This window comes from Elaeis guineensis, chromosome 2 (assembly GCF_000442705.2).
Source record: "Elaeis guineensis isolate ETL-2024a chromosome 2, EG11, whole genome shotgun sequence".
Taxonomy (NCBI): Eukaryota; Viridiplantae; Streptophyta; class Magnoliopsida; order Arecales; family Arecaceae; genus Elaeis; species Elaeis guineensis.
In genome coordinates this window covers 99594551-99620350 of record NC_025994.2, presented here as the reverse complement: position 1 = coordinate 99620350, position 25800 = coordinate 99594551, and the positions used below count along the sequence as shown (strand labels likewise).

At 43.7% G+C, this 25800-nt stretch overlaps 1 protein-coding gene and 1 pseudogene across 1 annotated transcript; both read right to left on the bottom strand.

Annotated features, from left to right (window-relative positions):
* Positions 1–1633: 1633 nt before the first annotated feature.
* LOC140855343 (uncharacterized) lies at positions 1634–11340 on the bottom strand. The gene is made up of 3 exons (XM_073251226.1): positions 11133–11340; positions 2900–3420; positions 1634–2530 (listed from the first exon to the last, which is right to left on the bottom strand). The coding sequence occupies exons 1-3, from the start codon at positions 11338–11340 to the stop codon at positions 1634–1636; spliced, it is 1626 nt and encodes a 541-aa protein (XP_073107327.1).
* Positions 11341–19789: 8449 nt separating this feature from the next.
* Positions 19790–25753, bottom strand: LOC140855341 (uncharacterized; annotated as a pseudogene).
* Between the last annotated feature and the right edge of the window lie 47 nt (positions 25754–25800).

Genomic DNA, 25800 nt, shown 5'->3' with positions numbered 1-25800 from the left:
CGTAAGAGATAACTTCCTAACGCCATGAATGAATGGGTTCTATCAAAGTGCCTAGAAAACCACACCCTCCTCAAAACAAATGTTCGAAATTAGTTCCCCTTCTGTGCAAACAAGGAAGGTGAGCATTGTTTCCTCCACCCAAAAAAAATGATAACCCACAGAGAGACTGAATCCCTAGAGACTCGTAAGTTTTGGGGAAATGGCCCCTTCCAGGACCATTTTTGCAAGTGCCCTCCCAGTCCATTGCTTATGTTTGGAAGCTGAACTGTCGTTGGTTGCATTTCCTCTGCAAACACCAGCACCGGAAGGCATATTGATATCCCATGGACGGAAAACGTTGAGAGGTGATTGCATGCTTTCTTCGAGCGTCCCACGTTCTGTGGACCTCTCCAAAGATGGGGAACTCCAAGGTTCATGAGGGGTGAATACCAGAACATCTTGGTGCAGGTGTTAGTATCAGGCTATTCTGCATTCTACACTTTGTTCAAGATTAAGTCTGCCTATTATCCATATTCCTGAGATATGGATTGTCATAATAATGCTAAGATCTGCTCGCGAATTTCCTCTTTTGCAAACGAAGTCCAGTCTCGATATTGGAATAAAATCTTTCTTCCTACCTCTGTTGATGAAACGGCTTCGAATTTGAAGATCCGTTGGTTCCTTTCCTTCCAAATGCCCCAGCATGCAATGATGAACAACGTAGAAATGACTGCCTTGGTATGATAATTTTTTACTCCAGATCACTTTCGGTTCCAAAGATCTCTAAAGTTGTCATCGGGTTGCATTTGAGATCGACTGAGATTGATATGGTTCCAAACCCTTTTAGCAAATTCACATTTCATTGTGAGTTGATCTAAACTTTCAGGAGACAATTGACAAAGTGGGCATTGAGGTGCACCTTGAACCCCTCTCTTGGCAAGGTTGTCTGATGTAAGGATCTTGTTATGATAGCAAAGCCAAGCAAAGATCTTAACCTTTTCAGGTAGAGGTAGCTTCCATAGCCATTTAACACAAGAGGATCTAACTCCACCAGCTATGATGAAGTCATAGCAATTATGGACTGTAAAAACTTTGTTAGCTGACCATCTCCATTTCCTGACATCCAAGGTTGCTGAAAATTGTGTGTTCTGTACACCTGAGCTTCTGAATTTGCAGCGCTTGTCATTATGCTTCGGAACATGTCATTTTGATCCAAATCTGTAACATAGCTAGCCAAAGAAATATTTTTTTTAGTGGAAAAAGAGAAGAGGCTTGGTAGTGTTTTGCGTAAGGCTTCGGCACCCCACCATAAGTCGAACCAAAGGGAAGTAGTCATTCCATCACCCACTTCAGAGATGGTGAATTGGTGGAAAAGTTCTGTAAATTTGTTGACTCCTTTCCAGAATGGGGATGCAGCTCGGTTGACGCTTGTCATCGATGTTAATGGAAGCCGATGTTGATCATGGTATATTTTTTGGATCAAAACTCTCCAAGCTTTGTTTGGCTCTGTGTAAAATTTTCACCACCATTTGAGGAGTAGACTTTTGTTGAGAATTGAGAGGTTTGAGATGCCCAAGCCTCCAAATTTTTTGGTGCGGCAGACTTGGCTCCAAGCAACTAGACATTCAAGCTTTCCTCTATGATTGTTGATACCCTACAAAAATGATCTGCAAACTTTATCAATCCTCGTAATAACTGAAGATGGGATGAGGTGCACAGCCATCCAATAAATTGGAATGGTTCTCAAGACTGTGTTAATGAGTGTGAGCCTTCCTGCCCTAGAGAGTGTTTGTTGTTTCCATCCTGCTAATTTTCTCTCTATTTTCTGCACTAAAAGATTCCAACCTCCTGGTTTTGTACCGTAGAAACTTAGTGGGATACCCAGATATTTAAAAGGGAGGAATGAACGCTGACAACCAAGAATCTGAGCAAGTTTGGAATCAGGATCATAAGGTAGATTCAAGCCAATAAGGTTTGATTTGTTGAAGTTGATTTTGAGTCCAGTTAGAAACACAAATAGATAGAGGATAAGCTTGAGCATCTTGATGCAGTTCTTACTTGCTGCACAGAGAATGAGGGTATCATCAGCAAATTGTATGCAATTTATCTTACCAGTGATATCTCCGAGGCCAATTCCCTGAATAAGGTTTTCCTCCACCGCTGAGTTTAAGATTCTTTTCAAGGTATCTGTGACAAGAACAAAGAGGAGAGGAGATAATGGGTTGCCTTGCTTAAGCCCCCTTTGATTTTTGAACCAGCTTCCTAATTCTCCATTTACCATTACCCCAGAAGTTGAAAATATAAGAAGCATCTGAACCCATGATATCCACTTCTCACCAAAATCCCTCTCCTTAAGAAGTTTAAGGAGGAAGTGCCAAGAGACATTGTCGAACGCTTTCTCAAAGTCTAATTTGCATAGAATTCCACTGGCTTTAGTTCTTTTAGCAAAAGATATCACTTCAGATGCAACAACATAGCTTTCAAATATTAGTCTCCCTCTATGAAAGCTGACAGTGAATTTGAAATGAGGGAATCCATGAGCTTGCTGAACCTATTAGCCATGACTTTAGAGATGATTTTAACAATGCTATTCTCAAGGCTGATGGGTCGAAAGTCTTTTACTAATAGATTCTTCTCCTTTCTTGGGGGTGAGCACAATGTGGGTGTAATTGAGATGATGCAGGTCCAATTTAGAGTTGTGGAAGGCTTCAAAGATCTTAATCAGATCTCTTTTGATAATTTCCCAATATTTTTGATAAAAAGAGATTGGGAATCCATCAGGTCCCGAGGATTTATTTCCCTGTAGATCAAAGAGTGTGGCTTTTATCTCATTTTCAGAGAATGGGTTGTCCAAAATTGATAGATCGGCCATAGGTTCCCCAAACAATTTACTCCAGTTTATATCTAATGTTTCACTCACTTCTGAACCCAGCATGGATGTGAAGTAGGAATGGAAAGCACAATGAAGACGTCTTTGTCCTTTGATTGTGTGTCCCTCACTTGTTAACTCTATGATTTGGTTTTTCCTCCTGTTGCTTGCTGAGATGTGAAAGAACTTGATGTTTCGGTCCCCTTCTTTAAGCCATGCATTTCTAGATCTCTGTTTCCAGTAAGTTTCATCTTGTAGCAAGAATGATTCTAGTTCAGCTTTCAAAGAACATCGCTCATCCCGTTCACTGGATGATAATCCCAGATCTTCCTCTCTCAAATCCAGCTGATCAATTCTTGAGTCTATGAATTTTTTTCTTTCAAGTCTTCTTTGATTAAATTCCTTACTCCAGCTCTTAAGTTTCTGACGTAGATGCCTTAACTTGGCCACCATGTTGTGGGCTGGCTCATTTTTTTGGGGTTCTCCCTCCCACCATGTTTGTATAAGTTGGTCAAATCCCGAGTGGCTATACCACAAGTTCTCAAACCTGAATGGTCTAAGAGTTTTTGTTCCTACATCACGAAAAATTTTCAAAGATAATTTTAGTGTAGAATATGGTCTGAAGTTGATCTTACCATTGGATGAGTCGTTGAGAGAGGGAGGAGATGGTTGTTTCTATTAGAGTTACAAGCTTGTTGTAGTCGGTCCTAAAAGGAGAACCTTGCTGTTTACTTGCTATATCCCTGCATCCTTGCACGGCTTGTTTTCTTCGTGTAACACCCCGGCCCAAAATCAGCCACAGCCCAAACCAAAAAAAAAAAAAAAGAAAAAAAAAAAGGAAAGAAACAGGGGAGAAGACTCCCGAAGGGAGTCTTCTTCCTCCGTTCACTGGCTCCCAATCGGAGTCGGAGACAAGCTCCCTCCGGCCCTATTTAAGGAGGAGATCCCTCCTCTCTTCTTTCCATCAAAAATCTTGGGGCAAAACGGCGGCAATCGTCGGAAATTCCTCACGGAGACCCATCACTGTGGTGTCCAATTTCTCACCGCAAAAGCTTCGCCGGCGACGGAGGTAAGTCTCCTCCCCTTCCTCTCTCCTTCCCCTTCCTTCCCGTGCCGATGTGCACGTTTGCCGGTGACCGGAGTCGCCGGATTTTGTTGCGAAAAAAATTCTTATTTTTGCCGTTTTCCGTCGCCGGTGGTCACCGCCGACCACCGGTTTGAACGCCTCTTGCCGCCGGATCATCTCTCCTTTGGCCGCCGACCATCCCCGCACCGACTGCACCGCCGGCCGGCCAACCAAGGAGGGGATCAAAGATCCCCTGTTTCGGTCAAAAATAAGCCACGGGAAGAAAAGAAAAGAAGAAGGAAGAAGAAGAAGAAGAAGAAAAGAAAAGAAAAGAAAAAGGAAAAAGAAAAAGAAAAGAAAAAGGAAAAAAAAAAGAAAAGAAAAAAAAAAGGAAAAAGAGAAAAAAAAATAAAAATAAAATAAAATAAAGAAGAAGAAGAAGAGAGAAAAATTTTCTCTCCCCTCTCTCTCTACCTTCTCTCTCCAGTTTCTCTCTCTAGATTCTCTCTCTATTTTCTCTCTCTAGATCTTTCTATCTTTTTATGGATTTTATCTCTCTAGAATCTTTCTACTCTCTCTCTGATTACATCACAGACCCTAGGATAAATTTGAAATAAAAAAATGATGATTTGAGATTGCTTCGAAATTCGTGCGGTAGATCTGATCCCAGTCCGATTCTATTTGAAATTTGTAACACTTGATTCATATTGAGTCACCCTGATAGGACCTTTGATGATATCGATCATGATTGCCTCATTGAAAGAATACGAAGATTCTCTCTTCACTTTCTCTCTCTACTTTCTCTCTCTAGAATTTTCTCTCTCTTCATGGATTTTCTCTCTCTAAAAGTCTTATGGATCAGTGAAGGATCCAGATACTTAGGTAAATCTTAATTTTGATTAATCCTAAGATAGGTCCTCGATCTGTGTTATTATGATCAATTATCGATAATTTTCTCCATATATGATCTTTATATTTGATCAGGGTTATGAAGAGATTGTCTGCACATGATATCGAGTGAAATATTTTGTTAAAGAAATTTATAAATCAAAGAAGAACATTGATTTCTGTGCTTGGATCAGTCACCGGTAAAGGTAAGAATCTCTGTACATGATCATCATTATATATGTTATTTTACCATTGGTTTTATTTCATTGATTTTGCATCGTTGGATTTGAGATCGATGAATTTGTTATATCTGAGACACTATTATTTATTTATGTGATTTTGAGCATGAGTATGTTATATCAATACATATGTATCAGCGATTGATGACATGATTATATGGGTATGACATATTTATTACATTGCAAAATTTGAATTGATTAATGAAGTCAAATATTTTAATTTCATGAAAATGAAAAGAAAGAGAAATATGGTTTGGACTGGCCTTGTCATGTGGAATAGCTTGCCAGGAGCTTATGCCTGGGACAGCCTCCACAGGCTTATGTGTGGAAGAATATGATCCGAGAAAGATCATGAAGAATATGATCCGAAAAAGATCATGAAGAATCTGATCCGAGAAAGATCATGGCCACTTTGATCCGAGAAAGATCATGAATATTTCGATCCGAGGAAGATCACAGAAATCGATCTAAATAAAAGATCGTCGCATGATCCTGGTAGTCCAAAGCCAAAGCCAAAGCCAAAGCTTAAGCTAAAACCAAAAAGAAAGGATTAAAGATGATGTGATAATAGAAGAAAATAGAAAGATAAGACATGAAACAATCGTTGAATAAAATTGTTTCACTTATTTAACATATGATGATGCATCTCTTTTGATAAACAGATAATCTATAAATGTTTGCAGTATTCTGGACAGTGAACATCGACTTTTACGTGTTATTGCCTATCATTATTTTCAGATTATATTATTATATTGGTGTGATATGGAAATTCTTACTGGGCTGTAAAGCTCACACCCCTTCATTTTCTTTTTCTTCTCAGAGTTACAAGATGTCCATGGTTGGCTATGGTATGGATTTGTGAGTGAGCGGATGCATAGATAGAGTACCATTGATACCTGATCAGAGGATTAAAGAAATATTAATTGTAATTATGCAAGTTTTATGAATTATTATTGAAATTAAATATTATGGTTGATAAGATTGTAATGATTTAATTTGGCCTTGCATATTCTTTAGGGCTTGTTCTAAGGAGTGTGCGGCCATCACGTATCCGACCCGGGTGTTGGGTTCGGGGCGTGACAGAATGGTATCAGAGCTAGGATATGATCATTAGGGATTATGATATAAGTGATTAGAATATTACAGAGTAATATCAGAGCTTAGGTTATGATCATTGGAGATTACGATATAAATGATTAGGATGTGATAGAATAATATCAAAGCTTAGGTTTAAGATCACTAGAGATTATGAAGAGATATTAAAACTTTATGTAAGATCAGTAGGATGTGACGGAGTGGCATCTGAGCTTAGAGGTTAGGTTACGTTTATTTGAAGATAATGATACAAGTGATTAGGATATGACAGAACAGTACCAGAGCCCAAGTTTAAGGTCACTAGGGATTGTCATATAAGTGATATCAAAACTTTGGGATTATAATCAATAGAGTATGATTGATAATATCCGAGTTTAAGATTATGATCATTAAAGGTATGATAGAATGATATTAGAGTTTAGGTTATGATCACTAGAAAATATGATTTAAGTGGTATTTAAGCTTAAGATTATAATTATTTGAAATTATGACTTTAGTGATATTTAAACTTAGATTATGATCATGAGGAACATGATAGATATAAAAGAGAAGAAAGAAATCGATGATTGTGAAGAATGCCCGATGTTTGATCTTTATTTATTTTCTATCAAGGATAGTCTGAGATAATTATGAATTTCGAGTGAAATGTATTAGATAAATAATGGTGGTATATTAATACAAGTCTAAAATGTTACGGTTCTTCGAAAAAGTTGAGAAATCAATAAGAAGGGATGAGTTTGAGATTTTAAATAATTTTTGTTATAACAAGATCATGAGAAATAAATAATATATAAGATATTATTGTAAGCTTGAGAATGATATGAAGAATGTATACTTTGAAATATATCTCAATAACATAACTTAATTTCGAGGACGAAATTATTTGAAGGGGAGAAGAATGTAACACCCTGGCCCAAAATCGCCACAGCCCAAACCAAAAAAAAAAAAAAAAAGGAAAGAAACAGGGGAGAAGACTCCCAAAGGGAGTCTTCTTCCTCCGTTCACTGGCTCCCAATCGGAGTCGGAGACAAGCTCCCTCCGGCCCTATTTAAGGAGGAGATCCCTCCTCTCTTCTTTCCATCAAAAATCTCGGGGCAAAACGGCGGCAATCGTCGGAAATTTCTCACGGAGACCCATCACTGTGGTGTCCAATTTCTCGCCGGAAAAGCTTCGCCGGCGACGGAGGTAAGTCTCCTCCCCTTCCTCTCTCCTTCCCCTTCCTTCCCGTGCCGATGTGCACGTTTGCCGGTGACCGGAGTCGTCGGATTTTGTTGCGAAAAAAATTCTTATTTTTGCCGTTTTCCGTCGTCGGTGGTCACCGCCGACCACCGGTTTGGCCGCCTCTTGCCGTCGGATCATCTCTCCTTTGGCCGCCGACCATCCCCGCACCGACTGCACCGTCGGTCGGCCAACCAAGGAGGGGATCAAAGATCCCCTGTTTCGGTCAAAAATAAGCCACGGGAAGAAAAGAAAAGAAGAAGGAAGAAGAAGAAGAAAAGAAAAGAAAAGAAAAAGGAAAAAGAAAAAGAAAAGAAAAAGGAAAAAAAAAGAAAAGAAAAAAAAAGGAAAAAGAGAAAAAAAAATAAAAATAAAATAAAATAAAGAAGAAGAAGAAGAGAGAAAAATTTTCTCTCCCCTCTCTCTACCTTCTCTCTCCAGTTTCTCTCTCTAGATTCTCTCTCTATTTTCTCTCTCTAGATCTTTCTATCTTTTTATGGATTTTATCTCTCTAGAATCTTTCTACTCTCTCTCTGATTACATCACAGACCCTAGGATAAATTTGAAATAAAAATATGATGATTTGAGATTGCTCCGAAATTCGTGCGGTAGATCTGATCCCAGTCCGATTCTATTTGAAATTTGTAACACTTGATTCATATTGAGTCACCCTGATAGGACCTTTGATGATATCGATCATGATTGCCTCATTGAAAGAATACGAAGATTCTCTCTTCACTTTCTCTCTCTACTTTCTCTCTCTAAAATTTTCTCTCTCTTCATGGATTTTCTCTCTCTAAAAGTCTTATGGATCAGTGGAGGATCCAGATACTTAGGTAAATCTTAATTTTGATTAATCCTAAGATAGGTCCTCGATCTGTGTTATTAGGATCAATTATCGATAATTTTCTCCATATATGATCTTTATATTTGATCAGGATTATGAAGAGATTGTCTGCACATGATATCGAGTGAAATATTTTGTTAAAAAAATTTATAAATCAAAGAAGAACATTGATTTCTGTGTTTGGATCAGTCACCGGTAAAGGTAAGAATCTCTGTACATGATCATCATTATATATGTTATTTTACCATTGGTTTTATTTCATTGATTTTGCATCGTTGGATTTGAGATCGATGAATTTGTTATATCTGAGACACTGTTATTTATTTATGTGATTTTGAGCATGAGTATGTTATATCAATACATATGTATCAGCGATTGATGACATGATTATATGGGTATGACATATTTATTACATTGCAAAATTTGAATTGATTAATGAAGTCAAATATTTTAATTTCATGAAAATGAAAAGAAAGAGAAATATGGTTTGGACTGGCCTTGTCATGTGGAATAGCTTGCCAGGAGCTTATGCCTGGGACAGCCCCCACAGGCTTATGTGTGGAAGAATATGATCCGAGAAAGATCATGAAGAATATGATCCGAGAAAGATCATGAAGAATCTGATCCGAGAAAGATCATGGCCACTTTGATCCGAGAAAGATCATGAATATTTCGATCCGAAGAAGATCACAGAAATCGATCCGAATAAAAGATCGTCGCATGATCCTGGTAGTCCAAAGCCAAAGCCAAAGCCAAAGCTTAAGCTAAAACCAAAAAGAAAGGATTAAAGATGATGTGATAATAGAAGAAAATAGAAAGATAAGACATGAAACAATCATTGAATAAAATTGTTTCACTTATTTAACATATGATGATGCATCTCTTTTGATAAACAGATAATCTATAAATGTTTGCAGTATTCTGGACAGTGAACATCGACTTTTACGTGTTATTGCCTATCATTATTTTCAGATTATATTATTATATTGGTGTGATATGGAAATTCTTACTGGGCTGTAAAGCTCACACCCCTTCATTTTCTTTTTCTTCTCAGAGTTACAAGATGTCCATGGTTGGCTATGGTATGGATTTGTGAGTGAGCGGATGCATAGATAGAGTACCATTGATATCTGATCAGAGGATTAAAGAAATATTAATTGTAATTATGCAAGTTTTATGAATTATTATTGAAATTAAATATTATGGTTGATAAGATTGTAATGATTTAATTTGGCCTTGCATATTCTTTAGGGCTTGTTCTAAGGAGTGTGCGGCCATCACGTATCCGACCCGGGTGTTGGGTTCGGGGCGTGACACTTCGAGCCCTGCTTCTCCCTTCCCCCTCCCTAGGAACCGACTATGTGGAGTATAGCCGAGTGATAAGGCATCAATTTTTGGTACTGGCATGCAAACGTTCGAATCCTTTTACTTTAGATTATGAACACTCGATCGGATTTCCATCCATTTCTATATCAAAATGTGACTTCATATATTGGTCAACAGGATTCACATCTTCACGATTCTCAGAGGGAAAAGGCATTTCATAGTGCATGCATAGTGCAAGTAAGTAGTCCACGACCAGATCTTCAAGATTGAGACGGACGACTACATGGTAGGAAAGTAAATGTCGATTATAATAATCATTATATACCTCAAAATAATCTTTTAACATAAAAAACACAGAATTAATGATTATTACTATAAAATAATACTAATTTTTGGATCATAAAATTATTATTGGAGGGAATTTTGAGATAAACATTTGAAACTTGGAAAGCATATTTTATTTGTAATAATGGTTGTTATTAATATTATGGCAACTTATTGTAACAAAAAATAATGAAAATTAATAACTATTATTTTTTTTCTATATTATTTATCTTAAAAATTTATTAGAGTTAGGTGAAAACCCTATCGTCAATGCATAAATGCCTACAAAGTCAAGGACTTACGGTAATGTTTAACGGCAAATATCAACATCCGTCGTAACGGCTTCTATGGCATTCCACCAGCTGTTAAAACAATGTTGTTCCATACTCATTATTTTTATTATTAAAAAAATATTATTTTAATTTATTTTAAGTTGTGTGGAGGTGAAGCTGATCGCTGGTGCCGTCGCCTTGTATAGAACCCCTTATTCGAAACTTCTATCTTCCCTCCCACTCTCTCCCCTTCTCTCCCAACAGGGAACTGGCGATCAGACCACTCTGATATGGAGGCTGTGCCAGGCGCTCCTTCTTCCAGCCGACATCGAGGCGATGAAGAATCAGCATGTCTCCGACATGCTGTCTTCATTCTACCCGATGATGATCCGGGTGAGTTTCTCTCTTCTTCATTTTCAATATAGCTTCCGTGAGTTCAGTCTCCTGACGGTCGGTCTTATTTTGTGCAGCTGGTTTACAACATATCTGAGCTAGAGGCCGGATATCGAAAGTTCGATGATATGCGCGCGGCTTGGAGAGACAAAGTCGCGACCGCAGAAGCCGACCGGGTCATTCTGGTCGACCAGCTGCAACAGTCGGTCGATCGGGAGGGCCGACTTGAGAGGGAGGTCACCCGACTCACGGAGGAGGTCTCCCGACTCACGGGAGCCTTGGCGACATCGGAGTTAGAGCTGCAGTCGGCCCGGGATGACGCGAAGAAGAAGTCCCGGACCGTCCACCGGCTTCGGCACGAGCGGGACGGCTTCGCCAAGGAGCTGAAGGACGAATGCGAGCAGCTCCGAGTAAGCCTCGGAAACCTCGCTAAGGCCGAAAAAGGTCTATCGATTGCCCAGGCCAACGCAGACATCGCGAAGGCAGAAGCGGAGTCGGTGAAGGAGGCCATGGGTCGGGCTGTTGAATACTTCCGCGACTCGAAAGAGTATCGGGAAGAGATTCTGGAGAGCGGCTTCCTTTCATACCGGGTGGGGTACGAGGATGCTCGGGAAACTGTTCGACACCTGTACCTGGAGCTTGATCTCAGCGGCGTTGTTCTGTCGGAGTCGGAGGCCCCAGCTGCGGAGGAGACGGTCGACCCAGCATCGGAAGGCCTCACCACCAGGGCAGAAGCCGAAGAAGACGCAGAGCAAGCCACCGAAGATCAAGCGGCCCCGACTGCCGAAGCCAGAGTGGGTTCGCCGATCATCCCCGGCCGTCATCCAGTGGAGGAGGCCGACTCTGAGGACTAGTCAGTTTTTTCTTTTTCTTTTTGCTTCGGCTTATAATACTTGTAGTCGGGCTTCAGCCCAGTTTGTAAACTTGTTTTGTTCTTCAATGAAATCAAAGTCAAAGTTTTTGGACTTGAACCTTTTCTTTCCGCATGTCTTTCTTTTTTCCTGTGTTGTGGAATGCATTTGAACACATAAGTCGCCAGTCCGATAGATCAGTTAGGACGTTCGATAATGCGTGCCACCACGAAGGCAGAGCAAGTCCCTACTCTGGATCGATCTTCCGACGGTCGAGGGCTTAAGTCGGGCGTCCTTCGCCAGGCGGTGAGTCGGGCATATTCGTTGAGTCGAAAGCTAACCGACCATTGGATAAGGCTTGGCAGTCGGATGTCGTCCGACGTGTTTAGTCGGGGAAACGATGATAAGTCAGATCCCGATATCCTTGCGTCGGGTACTTACGTTGTGCTGCATGATAGACGGTGGTAAGCCGAATGTCTTCCGGTCGGTCGTAGCCCGATCGGTGAGTCATGAATGCGACAGAGGTCGCATCGTGTGATAGACAGTGGTAAGTCGAATATCCTTCGACCGACCGTAGCTCGGTCGGTAAGTCACGACGTCGGTCGCGCAGGCGTTATGCCTTTCTTTGGTCGGGGCTCAGTCGGCAAGTTAGCTGATCGTTTGGCCCGAAAGTTCGACCGTAGAAGGAGTGCTAACTCCCGTTGTCATGGATGGTTCGGCCCTTATGAGCGTCCGATACATCGTCGGCGATCGGGCCGTAGGCTCCATATGGACATTAAGTCCAAGTCGGGACGTCGGGACTCGTCCTTCTTGGCGAGCACCGATCATCGGTCGAAGAGTCAAGACTCCAAAATTTGGAACTGAATTGGTATTCCGAATGAACAAGTACAAAGTTCATTGGTGATACAACTTCAGGTTGTCAGCATTCCAAGTCCGGAGAATGGGTTTCCCTTTCAGAGTTTCCAGTCGGTAAGCCCTTGGCCCGTAGGTGTTCGCTACCATGTAGGGCCCTTCCCAATTCGGAGCTAGCTTCCCTTGGTCTAGTGGCTTCGAGACTTCTGCCTTTCTTAGGAGTAGGTCTCCAGCCCTGAAAAGCTTTGGCCTGACCTTGGTATTGTAATATTGGGCTACTTTCTGTCGGTATGAAGCCATGCGAAGTTGAGCCTCGTCCCGAAGTTCGGGGAGGAGGTCTAAGTCGGCCCTCTGGCACTCGGAGTTGTTCAATTCTTGATACTGCTCGACCCTGGTGATGGCAGCCCGACCTCGAGCGGTATCATTGCCTCCGTCCCATAGGCCAAACTGAAAGGTGACTCTCCAGTCGGAATGCGGGGGGTCGTTCGGTAAGCCCACAGGACGGAGCTCAACTCCTCGACCCAGAGGCTTTTGGCTTCATTCAGTCGGGTTTTGAGCCCGTGCAGTATGGTCCGATTGGTTACCTCGACCTCGCCATTGGACTGTGGGTGTCTGACTGAAGTCAGTCGGTGCGTGATGTGAAACCTCACGCAGAAGTCTCTGAAGTTCTAGTTGTCGAACTGCCGCCCGTTGTCGGTGATAATGGTATGCGGCAATCCGAACCTGAAGATGATGGACTTCTGGATGAAGTCCTCCATCTTCCGCTTGGTAATCTGTGCCAGGGGCTCGGCCTCCACCCACTTGGTGAAGTAGTCGATGGCAACGACTATAAACTTCCTTTGGCCCGATGTCGGAGGAAAAGGATCGAGAATGTCAACCCCCCACTGAGCGAAGGGCCATGGGACGACAATAGGAGTGATTTGGTTGGCTGGTCGGTATTGTACGTTGGCGTACTTCTGACACGGTTCGCACTTTCGGACCAACTCAGCCGCATCTTTCCTCATGGTGGGCCAGTAGTAACCCTGCCGCAGGACCTTGTAGGCCAAAGATTTACCCCCCAAGTGACTCCCGCAGATCCCTGCGTGCACTTCTCTGAGTGCGTAATCCACGTCGGTCGGTCCCAAGCACCTGAGCAAGGGAAGGGAGAACGACCTTTTGTAGAGTCGGCCATCCATGATCACATATTGGGAGGCCGACCATCGGAGCCGCCTGGCCTCCGCGGGATCTTCAGGGCTGATCCCGTCGGTCAGGTACCGAACAATCGGATCCATCCAGCTTGGTTCAGCCGTCAGTTGTAGCACCTCTTCGACCTTGTCGATGCTCGACTGCTCGAGATTCTCCACGAACGTCCGGCCCAAAGAGTCGAAAGCTGAAGTCGCCAGCCTGGAGAGTGCGTCGGCCCGGGCGTTCTCCAACCTGGGGATATGGGAGATTTTGAAATATCCGAGGTGCGGCACGAGATCCTTCACTTTCTGGAGATACTTTGCCATAGCTGGGTCTCGTGCCTCGAATTCGCCTTTGACCTGCCCCACGATTAGCTGAGAATCGGAGAATACCCGGAGACTGTCGATCCCAAGTTCCCTTGCCATCCTCAAGCCGCGCGAGGAGCGCTTCATACTCGGCTTGGTTATTGGAGGCTTTGAAGTCAAATCGAAGGGCGTACTCGGTGACTACCCCATCCGAGTTGGTGAGCAAAAACCCAGCCCCGCTCCCCTGAGCGTTTGAAGCTCCATCGATGTGCAGTACCCAGGTGGAGACCGGGTCAGGCTCGGAGACCGCGGCTCGTCCGGGGTCCGCGCCTTCCGACCCTTGGTCGGCCGTCGGGCATTCTGCGATGAAGTCGGCCAGGACCTGGGCCTTTAAGGCAGGTTGCGGTCGGTACTGTATGTCGAACTTGCCGAGCTTCATTGCCCACTTCGTCAGTCGCCCCGATGTGTCGGGTCGGCGCAATATCGCCCTCAAGGGCAGGTTGGTGAGAACCACAATGGCGTGCGCCTGGAAGTATGGGCGGAGTCGTTGTGCAGAGACGGTCAGAGCGAAAATCATCTTTTCTGTCTCCGAATATCGAGCTTCAGCGCCGCGGAGCACTTTGCTGATATAGTAGATAGGTTGATGGGTTCGGCTCTCGTTTTCTCGGACGAGCACCGAACTGACTGCCTCGGGGGAAGTGGCCAAATAGAGATACAGTGTCTCCCCGACCTCTGGCTTAATAAGCAACGACGGAGAAGCCAGGTACCTCTTCAGATCCTCGAAGGCCCGTCGGCACTCATCCGACCAAGAGAAGCCCCTCGCCTGCCTCAGGGTTTTGAAGAACGGGAGGCATCTTTCGGCTGACCGAGAGATGAATCCGCTGAGAGCAATGATTTTTCCATTCAGCTGCTGGACCTCCTTCTTGGTGTTCGGGTGCCGCATGTCGACGATTGCTTTGATTTTCTCGAGGTTGGCCTCGATTCCTCACTGAGAAATGAGGAACTCGAGGAACTTCCCCAAGGTCACTCCGAAAGCGCACTTAGTCGGATTCAGCTTCATTCGATGTTGTCGTAGAGTGCGAAAAGCTTCTTCGAGATCTCGAACATGATCCACAGTCTGCGCATTTTTTACCAGCTGTCATCCACATATACTTTCATATTATGCCCGATCTGGTCTTTGAAGACCTTATTGACGAGTCGTTGGTAGGTAGCTCCCGCGTTCTTCAGCTCGAAGGGCATCACCCTGTAGCAGTAGAGGCCCTTGGGGGTCACGAAGGCAGTGTGCTCCTCATCTTCGGGTACCATTCGGATCTGATTGTACCCGACGAAGGCATCCATGAAGCTGAGCAGTCGATAACCGGACGTCGCATCCACCAGCTGGTCAATTTTTGGAAGTGGAAAGCTGTCCTTTGGACAGGCCCGATTCAAGTCGGTGTAGTCGATGCAAATCCTCCAATTCCCGTTGGCTTTCTTCACCATAACAACATTGGCGAGCCAATCGGGATATGTAGTTTCTCTGATGAAGCCCGCCTTGAGTAGCTTGTCCACCTCTTCGTCGATGGCCTTCTGTCTTTCAGGAGCAAAAGACCTTTTCTTCTGCCTCACTGGCCTCATCGTTGGGTCGATGTTGAGTCGGTGGACTATCGTCTCTGGGGAAATGCCCGACATATCTGCTGTCGACCAAGCAAATATGTCGGCATTGGCCTTCAGCAGCTCCACCAACCGTCGTCGTTCTGGGTCGGGTAGCTGAGATCCGACCCATACCTGTCGGTCGGGATTCTCCGCTATCGAGATGGAAACGAGCTGTTCGGCCGGTGAACCCCGTTCTCCCTCCTCCCACTGGTCTAGTTTGTCGATCGTCAGGGAGCCCTTCAGCTCATCGCTTTGGACGGAGATCTGGAAGCATCGGCGAGCGAGCTGTTGGTCTCTGCGCATCTCTCCGACTCCATTTTTGGTCGGGAACCGAACCAAGAGATGGTACGTTGAGATGATCGCTTTAAGGGCGTTTAGTCCGGGTCTTCCAAGTATGGCATTGTAGGCCGAAGACACTTGGACGACCGCAAAAGTCAGATGGACTGTGCTTTGTCGTGGTTTGGTGCCGACCGTCACGGGCAGAGTGACTTCTCCTTCCATCATGACAGCATCCCCGACGAAGCCTATCAAGGGCGTAGAGACCCTCTTGAGTCGGTCGGTTGATAGTCGCATCTGGGAGAAGGTCGAGTAAAACAAAACATTCGTTGAACTTCCATTATCTATAAAAAAATTTTTTACATCATAGTTCGCTATTGTTGCCGAGACAACAAATAGTTCGCTATTGTTGCCGAGACAACAACAGCATCGTCGTGGGAAGTTTGGATGCCCCGGACATCTTCTTCCGTAAAGATGATTACGTTGTCCGGGCGTAGCTTCTTCGTCGGCTCCCCTCCAGCAGACATCCCCGGGCCCAGTCACTTGAAATCATATTGATGACCCCGACCGTCGGCTGATTGATCGTCGCTTCTTTAGTCGGCTGGGGTCGTCGGTCGGCAGCTGGTTGAGTCGGCGGGTTCCTCCAGAATTTACTGAGATACCCCCGACGGATGAGAGCTTCGATCTCATCCTTAAGTTGGATACATTGCTCGATATTCTGACCGTGGCCCTGATGGAATCGACAGTACTTTCACCGGTCGAGGCCCTTTGCCTTCAGAGGCGGAGGCCGTCGCAGGTACTCTTCCCCCTCGATCTCCATCAAAATCTGCGCACGGGGAGCAGAGAGAGGAGTGTAGGAGTCATACCTGGGGCGTGTCGGTCTTGGAGTCTGCCGTCGGGGCGACCTCTGGTTCTGTCGTGGGGGTGAGACTCGACCGTCGGTCGTGGGCCTGCTAGGTTCGGTGGGGTCCCGACCCTTTCTTCGCTTCTCCTTCGGGCCCTTGAACTCGATCAAGCGCCGGTCGGAGGCTCCTTCGTCCATGCGCATGTACTTGTACGCGCGCTCCAATAGTTCGGCGTACGTCCGGGGGAGAGTCTTGTCCAGGGAGTAAGTGAATCGGGATGCCCTTAGCCCCCGTTTCATGGCTGAGATGGCCATGTCTCCGTTGAGGTCCCGTACCTCAAGCGTGGCCACGTTGAATCGTGTCACGAAGTGTCAAAGCATCTCATTTTCTCCTTGTTTGAGGGAGAAAAGGCTGTCCGACGTTCGCGGCGGCTTCCGGCTGGTGCTGAAGTGGGCCACAAAGGAGTGATCGAGCTGTCCGAAGGAGTGAATACTTTTCGATCGAAGATCGGAGTACCAGGCCCTGGCAGCTTTGCGGAGCATAGCGGGGAAGCCGATGCAAAGGAGGGCGTCGGTTGCCCCTTGAATCATCATGAGAGCTTTGTAGCTCTCCAGGTGGTCGATCGGGTCGGTGGAGTCATCGTAGGGCTCCACGTGCGGCATGTTGAATCGAGTGGGGATCGGTTCATCGAGGATGAGTCGGGAGAGAGGTTGGGCGGTCTGAAAGTCGGCGTCATTTGAAGACTTCTGCCCGTCCACCTGTAGCTGTGCGAGCCGACGGTCGATTTTCTCGAACCTGCGTTCGTAGTCGTCGGTCCGTCGGTGCTGGAAGACCCAGGAGTGGAGTCTCCAGAAGAGTCCGAGAGAGAGGCAGACGGCGTTCGCGGGCGCTTCTCCTTCCTTGCTCGTTCTAGCTGGGAGGAAGAATACCGTCGGGACTGATGGGTGTCACGCCGCGGCCGCCCCTCCTCCTCTCGGTAGGAGCGCTGTGGCAGGTGCTCCTGCGTAGGCGACGGAGACCGATGCGGGCATCGGCGGCTGCTCCTGGAGGGCATCGGACGCACCGCCGATTGCCCGACCGACGATGGCGGCAGCCGGACCGGCTGTTGCTGAAGGCTTTTGATCGCATCCGTCAGCACGGTCATCTGCCGCACGATCGTCGCGATCTGTGCCTCCATGGTCACCGCAGGGTGCGGAGAGCTAGGTTCCGCCGTGGAGGGTGGAGGAGAGGCCTCTTCCCAGTGGGAAGAGCGCCTCGCCGATCCGTTGACCCTCGATCGCTGAGCTCTTGTCTTTGTCATCTTGAATTTTGTGGGGGTTACAATCTCTGGTGCTGTCGATGAAGCACTAACCCGTCGCCCCCCTACCTGGCGCGCCAATCTGTTACGGCCAATCCCCTCGTCGCCTGGTCACCGGGAACGAGCGCCTGCAAAAGAAAGTCCACACTAACCGGAGGTGGCTCCGGCGGAGACCCTCCGACGGTCAAGTCAGAGAAGAGACTAGGCAACAGTGAAAAGAAAACAAGGAGCTCAATGGGAGAGGGTGAGAGAGAGAGAGAGGGAGCAAGCCCAAGAGTTTCGAAAAAGACCTCTAGCACTGTTGCCTTCCCCGATATATATAATGGAGCATGGTATGGCGCCGTCATTAATGGCGCGGACAATTGAAGAATTGTCAACTCACTGGAGACTGTCAGAGTCGCCGTAAAGGTGTTAAATCGCCGTGGGGCTGTCAAATCGCTAGGGTTGACCATGCCTTAGGTGGGATAATGCCCCTAGGCGGGAGTGTCGCATGTAGTTGTCAGGACTGACAGTCTCTGGTGGTAGTACGGCGATTGGAGGAGCCGACCGACCATAGGTCGGCGGCCAGCTGAGGGGCGTCGGGTGAAAATTTGGGCCCCTCCGACAGTCAGTCGGGCACGTTGCAGGAGTCGGGCATCGGACTCCACGGTACAGTCGGTTGGGAGTGCGGAAAAGATCTGCCCGACCGACGTATCCTCGGTCGGTCGGTAGCCATCGATCGGTCGGTAACGGCACCCGTCGGTTGGTCGGTCGGTAAAGTCGGGCATCGGACATATAGGCCCGATGATGAGTCGGCATGAGTGGGATTGGTCGGTATTCCCCAACAGAACTCATTGTTCCTATGATTTTATAAAAATCTCTTGGTTAGTTTCGAGTGAATTGTCAACATGTCTAATGATGTTTGAATTCTTGTGGAGGTTGAATACCTCTTTGGTTTTATTTTAGGTAAACAATTGTTCTGCAGGGATCAGAGTGGGGAAAGTATCTAGTCTCTGTGAGAAATTCTTTAGTGATTGAAGTGGTTTTCTCAAATGTCAGTCTATTTTGTTTATTAATTTTTGATATATTTCTCTTTATAATATATTATTTTCGGTTTTGCTGCATCTTTTTTTTTCCCACTCTTGAAAACTTGTTATTTTTGGTTCATGTTCTCTCATGTTTAGTGTATATTTTGTTTTACTTTTTTTTTTTAATGTTTTCACTTTATTTTCTTTTTTTATCTTTTTTGTAACTAGTTTCTGAATGTTCCATTTTGTATGTTTGTAGGGGCATATGAAGAACTGAAATTATGATCTTGTAGGAGTCATTCTGCTCTTGCAGTTTGAGTTTGGCACATGACACACGATGGTTAGAGGAGTGAAAACTATTAGAGGAGTGAAAACTATGAATTCATAGTGTTATAAATGCTCTTTTTTTTTTTAAAAAAGAGTTGTCTATGTGTGACATTGTGCTTAGATCTTCCTTCCTTCGGCCCGCTACTATGTGCTAATGTATTATTGGATGGTATTCTTACTGGAGCTAATTTGTGCAAGATCCAAGCCATTTTTATCTACCATATGATGATTTCATGATCATGTCACCTATTGTTTAGATTCTTCCTCTATCTCTTGCCCTCAACCTCCCTCACCGTTCCACCAAAAAAAAAAAAAAAACCTCGCTCACCGGCCCCTACCATGCAGTGTTGGAGCCACCTCAAGGTCATCACTGCTTGCTCAAACCGGCCTCCCCTGATTCCTCTTCCACGTCCTCTGTTTCATCGCCACTGCGTTGTTGCGAGTCTCGTCAGATCGCCAATAATTAACCGAGCCCTAGTCGGCCCAGCCCTCTCTTTCCCCCTCTCTCAGTGGAGGGCTGAATTGGTCCTCCTCTTCTCCTTGTTCTTGTTCTCTCGCTCCCCCTCCCTCTCACGTTTCCCACGACCACTGGCTGAGCCATAGGGGGGTGCATGACGGCCAGCCCGGAACCTCTCCCCCCCTCCTCCTCTACCTCTCTCTCTCCCCCTCTCCCTCTCCTTTTCCTCTTTGTTTCACTCTCCCTCTCTCTGTTTCTCCCGATGCGTCTCTCTCCTCTCGCTCGCTCTCTCTCTCTCTCTCTCTCTCTCTCTCTCTCTCTCTCTTTCTTCCCTTACCTTATTTTTCTTAGGGTTAATTACAGAAAAAATTCTACACAATTTAGGGATTTTCAATTTTAGCATATCCTTCTAATTTTTGCAATCAAATATGTATATTTTATAATTTATTATAATATTGATCTGCCATCAACCAGCATTCAAATTTGCTGTTAAGATGCCGATGTGTCAAGTACAGTGTCAACCCCCTGCATGATGTGTCATCCCCATGAAAGGAGAGAGAGAGAGGTTTTTGGGGAGCTTGAGTTACCCATCTTCTCTCGAAGCTTGCAAGAACTCATGAGTAGGGATCCTGATCTCTCTCAGAACAAACCACCCATTCTCTCTATGAGATATGAGGGAGATTCATGGCTTGCCATGTTGGATGAGTGCTACAAAATTTTAGGAGTTAGTTATGCAGATTTACCCCACTTTGAGAAGAAGTAATCCCATGTTTATTTCTGTTATCCAGGTGGTAAATTATGAGTTTGTGTTTACTTAGTCTTTGCAAAAAAATTGGGCACAATCAGTCCATGATCTACCCATGTTCTTAGTTCTGTTTTCATCATGTATGCCATGTTCTTCTTTATTTATAGCTCTGTAAAGCCTATTTAAAAGCAGTAGATGTTAATCAATGAGGGAATTTATTTTTAGTGTATTCTCAATTCATCTTTGTGCTCCAGCAAATCTATTTCCTCTTCCCTTTAGTTTTTCCACAGAATTCTGATGTATATGTGCAGAAGTGCTTGATTTCAGCAGCAAACTTGATCAAGCCCACCATTGCTTCAGCTCCAACAGTGGTATCAGAGCCAGGTTGGAGATCATCAAGAGGAGAAAACTCAACGCAGAGGGCTTCCTAAGGCAAGGTGATTCTACAGAAATTTCTCTGGTAAAGTCTGCACACCATTTGTTTGTTGAAAAGTCTCTTAAAGTAAGACATGGCAAATACTAATGGTATGAATCCATTGATTCCTATTTTTAATGGGCAAGCATATGAATTCTGGAATATTAAGATGGGTCGGTTTTTCATTTCATTAGATTTGTGGGATATGGTTGAAAATGGTTATGCAGAGCCAACAGAAGAAGAGGGAAGATTGACTCCTGCTCAAAGGAATGAGCTCAAGGACAATAGAAAGAAGGATGCTAAGGCATTTGTAGCACTACAACAAGCAGTTACTGGCCCCATCTTTCCAGGAATTGCTGGAGCGAGTTCAACAAAAGAAGCCTGGAATATATTGAAGAAGGAGTATCAAGGAACTGAAAAGGTAACTGCTGTAAAACTCCAAACTTTTCGGCGTGAGTTTGAAAACCTAAGAATGAAAGATGGTGAATTTGTGGATGAATTTTCTTGAAAGGTTACTATTTTAATTGGTCAATTAAGATTCCTTGGAGAAGAAATTTCTGAACAAAATGTTGTTGAGAAAGTGTTAAGAAGTTTGCCAACTAAGTTTGATAATATAGTTGCAACTATTGAAGAAAGTAAGGATCTCTCTACTTATTCTCTCACTCAACTAATAGGATCTTTGTTAGCTCATGAGGAAAGGCTCAACCGGTCAGTAGAGAAAAGTGTTGAACAGGCTCTTGCATCAAAGCTAGAAATTATAGAGAATGCTGGAAAAGCTAGCTAAGACATCTGAAACTCATACAAACAGAGGTCGTGGTAGAGATTCCTATCGTGGAAGAGGTGGTTACAGAGGAAAAAGCAGAGGAAGAGGTAGAGGAAGGTCTGGTTATGATCAAAGAGGCTATCACAATGAAAGAGGTAATTATCATGCTAATGTTCAATGCTATTTCTGTAAGAAGTATGGTCATATAGAAAAAGATTGTTGGAAAAAGGCTGATCACCAAGCTAATATTGGTGAAGAGAAAGAAGTTGATAACAATATTTTTCTCACTTGTCTAAATGCAAAAGAGAGTATAGATGATGTTTGGCTACTAGACAGTGGATGCAGCAACCATATGACAGGTTTACGGAGTCTCTTTAAAAGCATAGATGAATCAATGAATGTACAGGTTCAACTTGGTGATGGAAAGTACGTTCAAGCTGCTGGAAAAGGAACAATTGTTGTAAAGACTAAATCAGGTAATGAGAAACAAATCTCAGATGTTCTTTACATTCTTGGTTTAGCTCATAATCTTCTAAGCATTGGACAATTAGCTCACAAAGGATATCTAGTTACATTCCATGGAAATACTTGTGAAATACTTGATCAAAAATCTGGCCTCACTATAATGACAATTGAAATGACAGCAAATAAGATGTTTCCTGTGAATTTCTCTTGTATTGATGATTATGCACTTATGGCTAGCTCTAAAACTAATTCTTGGTTATAGCATATGAGGTATGGTCATTTACATGTTAATGGTTTGAAGTTGCTAAAGCAGAAAAATATGGTTTATGGACTACCCAACATTGAGAATATTGATCATGTATGTGAAGGATGCATCTATGGGAAGCAACATAGAGCAAATTTTCCAATCAAGAAGTCTTGGAGAGCTAAGGCACCACTTGAGTTGGTCCATGCAGATATCTGTGGACCAAGGAGAACTTCTTCATTAAGTGGCTGTAAGTACTTTCTCTTATTTGTTGATGATTTCAGCAGAATGAATTGGGTGTATTTCTTGAAGTTCAAATCTGAAGCTTTCTCTAAGTTTCTGCTATTTAAGAAGTTTGTTGAGAAGCAGTCCGGCTATATCATTAAAATATTGCGAACTGATAGAGGAGAATTTCTTTCTAATCAATTTACTTTATATTGTCAAGCTCATGTTATTCACAGACAATTAACAGCAAGCTACACACCCAAACAGAACGGAGTGGCAGAAAGAAGGAACAGAACTATAGTTGAGACGACAAGGAGCATGCTGCAAGCAAAATCTCTTCCAAATTCCTATTGGGCTGAAGGTGTTGCAACAGCAATTTATCTTTTGAACCGATCTCCAACAAAAGCTGTTCTAAATCAAACCCCATATGAAGCATGGAGTGGAAAAAAACCTCAAGTAAGTCACTTAAAAGTTTTCGATTTAGTTGCATATGCTCATATCAGTCCTGATGATAGACATAAACTTGATAAGAAAAGTGTTAAATGCATTTTTGTGGGATACAGTAATGAGACTAAGGGATACAGGTTATTTGATCCTGTTGCTAAAAAGCTAATCATAAGTAGGGATGTTGTTTTTGATGAACATAACTGCTATGAATTGAATAAAGTTGAGTAGAATTCTCCTAAGTTCATAGAAGTGGAGATGGAATCTGAAATAGAAAAACTCCCTACAATGACTACAAGTGGCAGTCCCTCTACTTCAAATTCAAGAAGTTCTCCCAGAGAGATGCAGCAATTAGAGAACATATACAGAACTTCTTCACAAAAGGTAAGATCACTAAGAGAAATTTATGAAAGTTGTGATTTTGCACTTGCTTTATTAGAACCATCATGTTTTGAAGAAGCCAATCAAAAGGAGGAATGGAGAACAGCAATGAATGAGGAAATGACAGCCATAGAGAAGAACCAAACATGAAAATTAGTAGACTTACCGAAAAATAAAGATGTAATTGGCTTGAAGTGGATCTTCAAGACAAAGTATGGGGCAGATGGAAGAGTGCAAAGGCATAAAGCCAGATTGGTCGCAAAAGGCTATTCACAGCTCTCAGGTATTGATTTTAATGAAACATAATTCTCACCTATTGTAAGATTTGAAATTGTTAGGATTGTTTTGGCTTATGCTGCACAAATGAAATGGCTAGTGTACCAATTTGATATAAAATCTACATTTTTAAATGATATTCTTGAAGAAACAATCTTTGTAGAGCAGCCAGAAGGGTTTGTGATTGCAGGTACGGAAGAGAAAGTATATAAATTGAGAAAGGCATTGTACGGGCTAAAACAAGCGCCAAGAGCGTGGTACAGTCGGATTGATACCTTCTTTCAGCAAGATGGATTCCAAAGAAGTGTAAATGAACCCACTCTTTACATCAAAGTGAGAAGTAAAGAATTTCTTGTTGTTTGCTTGTATGTTGATGATATGATCTATTCGAGTTCATCATATACTCTTGTAGAAGAATTCAAGGAAAGAATGATGAAGGAATTTGAGATGACTGATTTAAGACTATTGCACTATTTCTTGGGTCTTCAAATTTGTCAATCAGAAAATGAGATTTTTCTTTCATAAGAGAAATATGCTTACAATATGTTAAAGAAGTTTAACATGCAGAATTGCAAAGGTTGCAGCACACCAATCAATGCAAATGAGAAACTCAGACTAGATGATGGAACTGAGAAAGTTAATGAAGTATATTTCAGGAAGGTAGTTGGAGGATTGATGTATTTGACACACTCTCGGCCTGATATCATGTTTTCAGTCAATTTGATCTCCAGATTCATGCATAGTCCATCCAAGCATCATTTGGGAGTGGCGAAATGAATCCTCAGATATATACATGAGACAATTGATTATAGAATTTGGTACTCTCCTGTAACTAACTTTGAACTTGTTGGTTTTACTGATAGTGACTGGGCAGGTTCATTCGATGATAGAAGGAGCACTTCAGGCAACTGTTTCAGCCTCGGATTTGGAGTAATATTCTGGTTGACAAGAAAGCAAGACACCGTGGCATTATCTTCATCAGAAGCAGAATACATAGCTGCGGCATCAGCAACATGTCAAGCAATTTGGCTACGAAGGATCCTTGAAGATATTCATCAAGATCAAAAGCAAGCTACCACAATCTTCTGTGACAACAAGTCAACTATCTTGATGACAAAAAACCCAGTCTTCTATGGGCGATCAAAGCATATAGAAATTCGTTATCACTTCATCAGAGAAGCTACAGCTGAAGGCACTGTAAAGCTTCAGCACTGCTCAACACATGAACAGGTTGCCGACATTCTGACCAAGCCACTACCATATAACAAATTCGTCTACCTAAGGAAGAAGCTTGGCGTGACTGATTTTGGTGTTGGATGAGTGCTGCAAAATTTCAGGAGTTAGTTATGCAGATTCACCCCCTTTGAGAAGAACTAACCCCATGTTTATTTCTGTTATCCAGGAGGCAAATTATGAGTTTGTGTTTACTTAGTCTTTGCAAAAAAATTGGACACAATCAGTCCATGATCTACCTATGTTCTTAGTTTTATTTTCATCATGTATGTCATGTTCTTCTTTATTTATAGCTCTGTAAAGCCTATTTAAAGGCAGTAGATGTTAATCAACGAGGGAGTTTATTTTTAGTGTATTCTCAATTCATCTTTGTGCTCCAGCAAATCTATTTCCTCTTCCCTTTAGTTTTTCCACAAAATTTTGATGTATATGTGCAGAAGTACTTGATTTCAACAGCAAACTTGATCAAGCCCACCGTTACTTCAGCTCCAACATGCCACTCTTTCCGATGGATGATATCGGCGGAACCCCCCACCACTCCTCGACCGCACCTCTGACAAACCTCTGGAGTAACCACCATGCATATGCCTTTCGGTGTCCTCCTCCTCAAGATTACTGCGATCATCGCCACCTTCCTTCATCAAGTCGTCGACATCATCCGAGCTCTCGGACCAAGCCCTTCAGTGCATAGCTGCAGGGTCTCTGAATTCTTCGCAGAGAAGACACCATTGCTCTTGGGTTCACACCTGTAGCCATTTCTACCACTCTTTTTTTCTTCATCAGAGGGTGGATTGATGGGCGGTGCAGGCTTCTCTTGGAAGTGGAGCTCACCAAAGATCTCGGTGAAGGACGAGTTTTCCACTGGTTTCTTGGCTTTGATTTGGTTCCATGAGGACAGAGAATCAAACAGCGTCGCATTTTCGGGCAGCGGTTTCTCAAACAATGAGCTCAAGCTACCCAAGGTAGCCATGATCTTGTGGTGAAAATGAAGAAAATATAAGAACTAATCGAGAGAGAGAGAGAGAGAGGAGGAGGAGGAGGAGAGGGGGGGTTGGAGATTTGGTGAAGGAAGATGAGGAA

Excerpts from the sequence above, each read along its gene's own strand:
- LOC140855343 (XM_073251226.1), bottom strand. The coding sequence starts at position 11,340 with ATGACGGCCGGGGATGATCGGCGAACCCACTCTGGCTTCGGCAGTCGG. Across the intron at positions 3,421-11,132 it reads CCAGGTACAGGTGTCGAACA|GAACAAAAACTCTTAGACCA; the intron begins GTTTCCCGAGCA and ends TTCGTGATGTAG. Across the intron at positions 2,531-2,899 it reads CATCCATGCTGGGTTCAGAA|GTTCAGCAAGCTCATGGATT; the intron begins GTGAGTGAAACA and ends CATGGCTAATAG.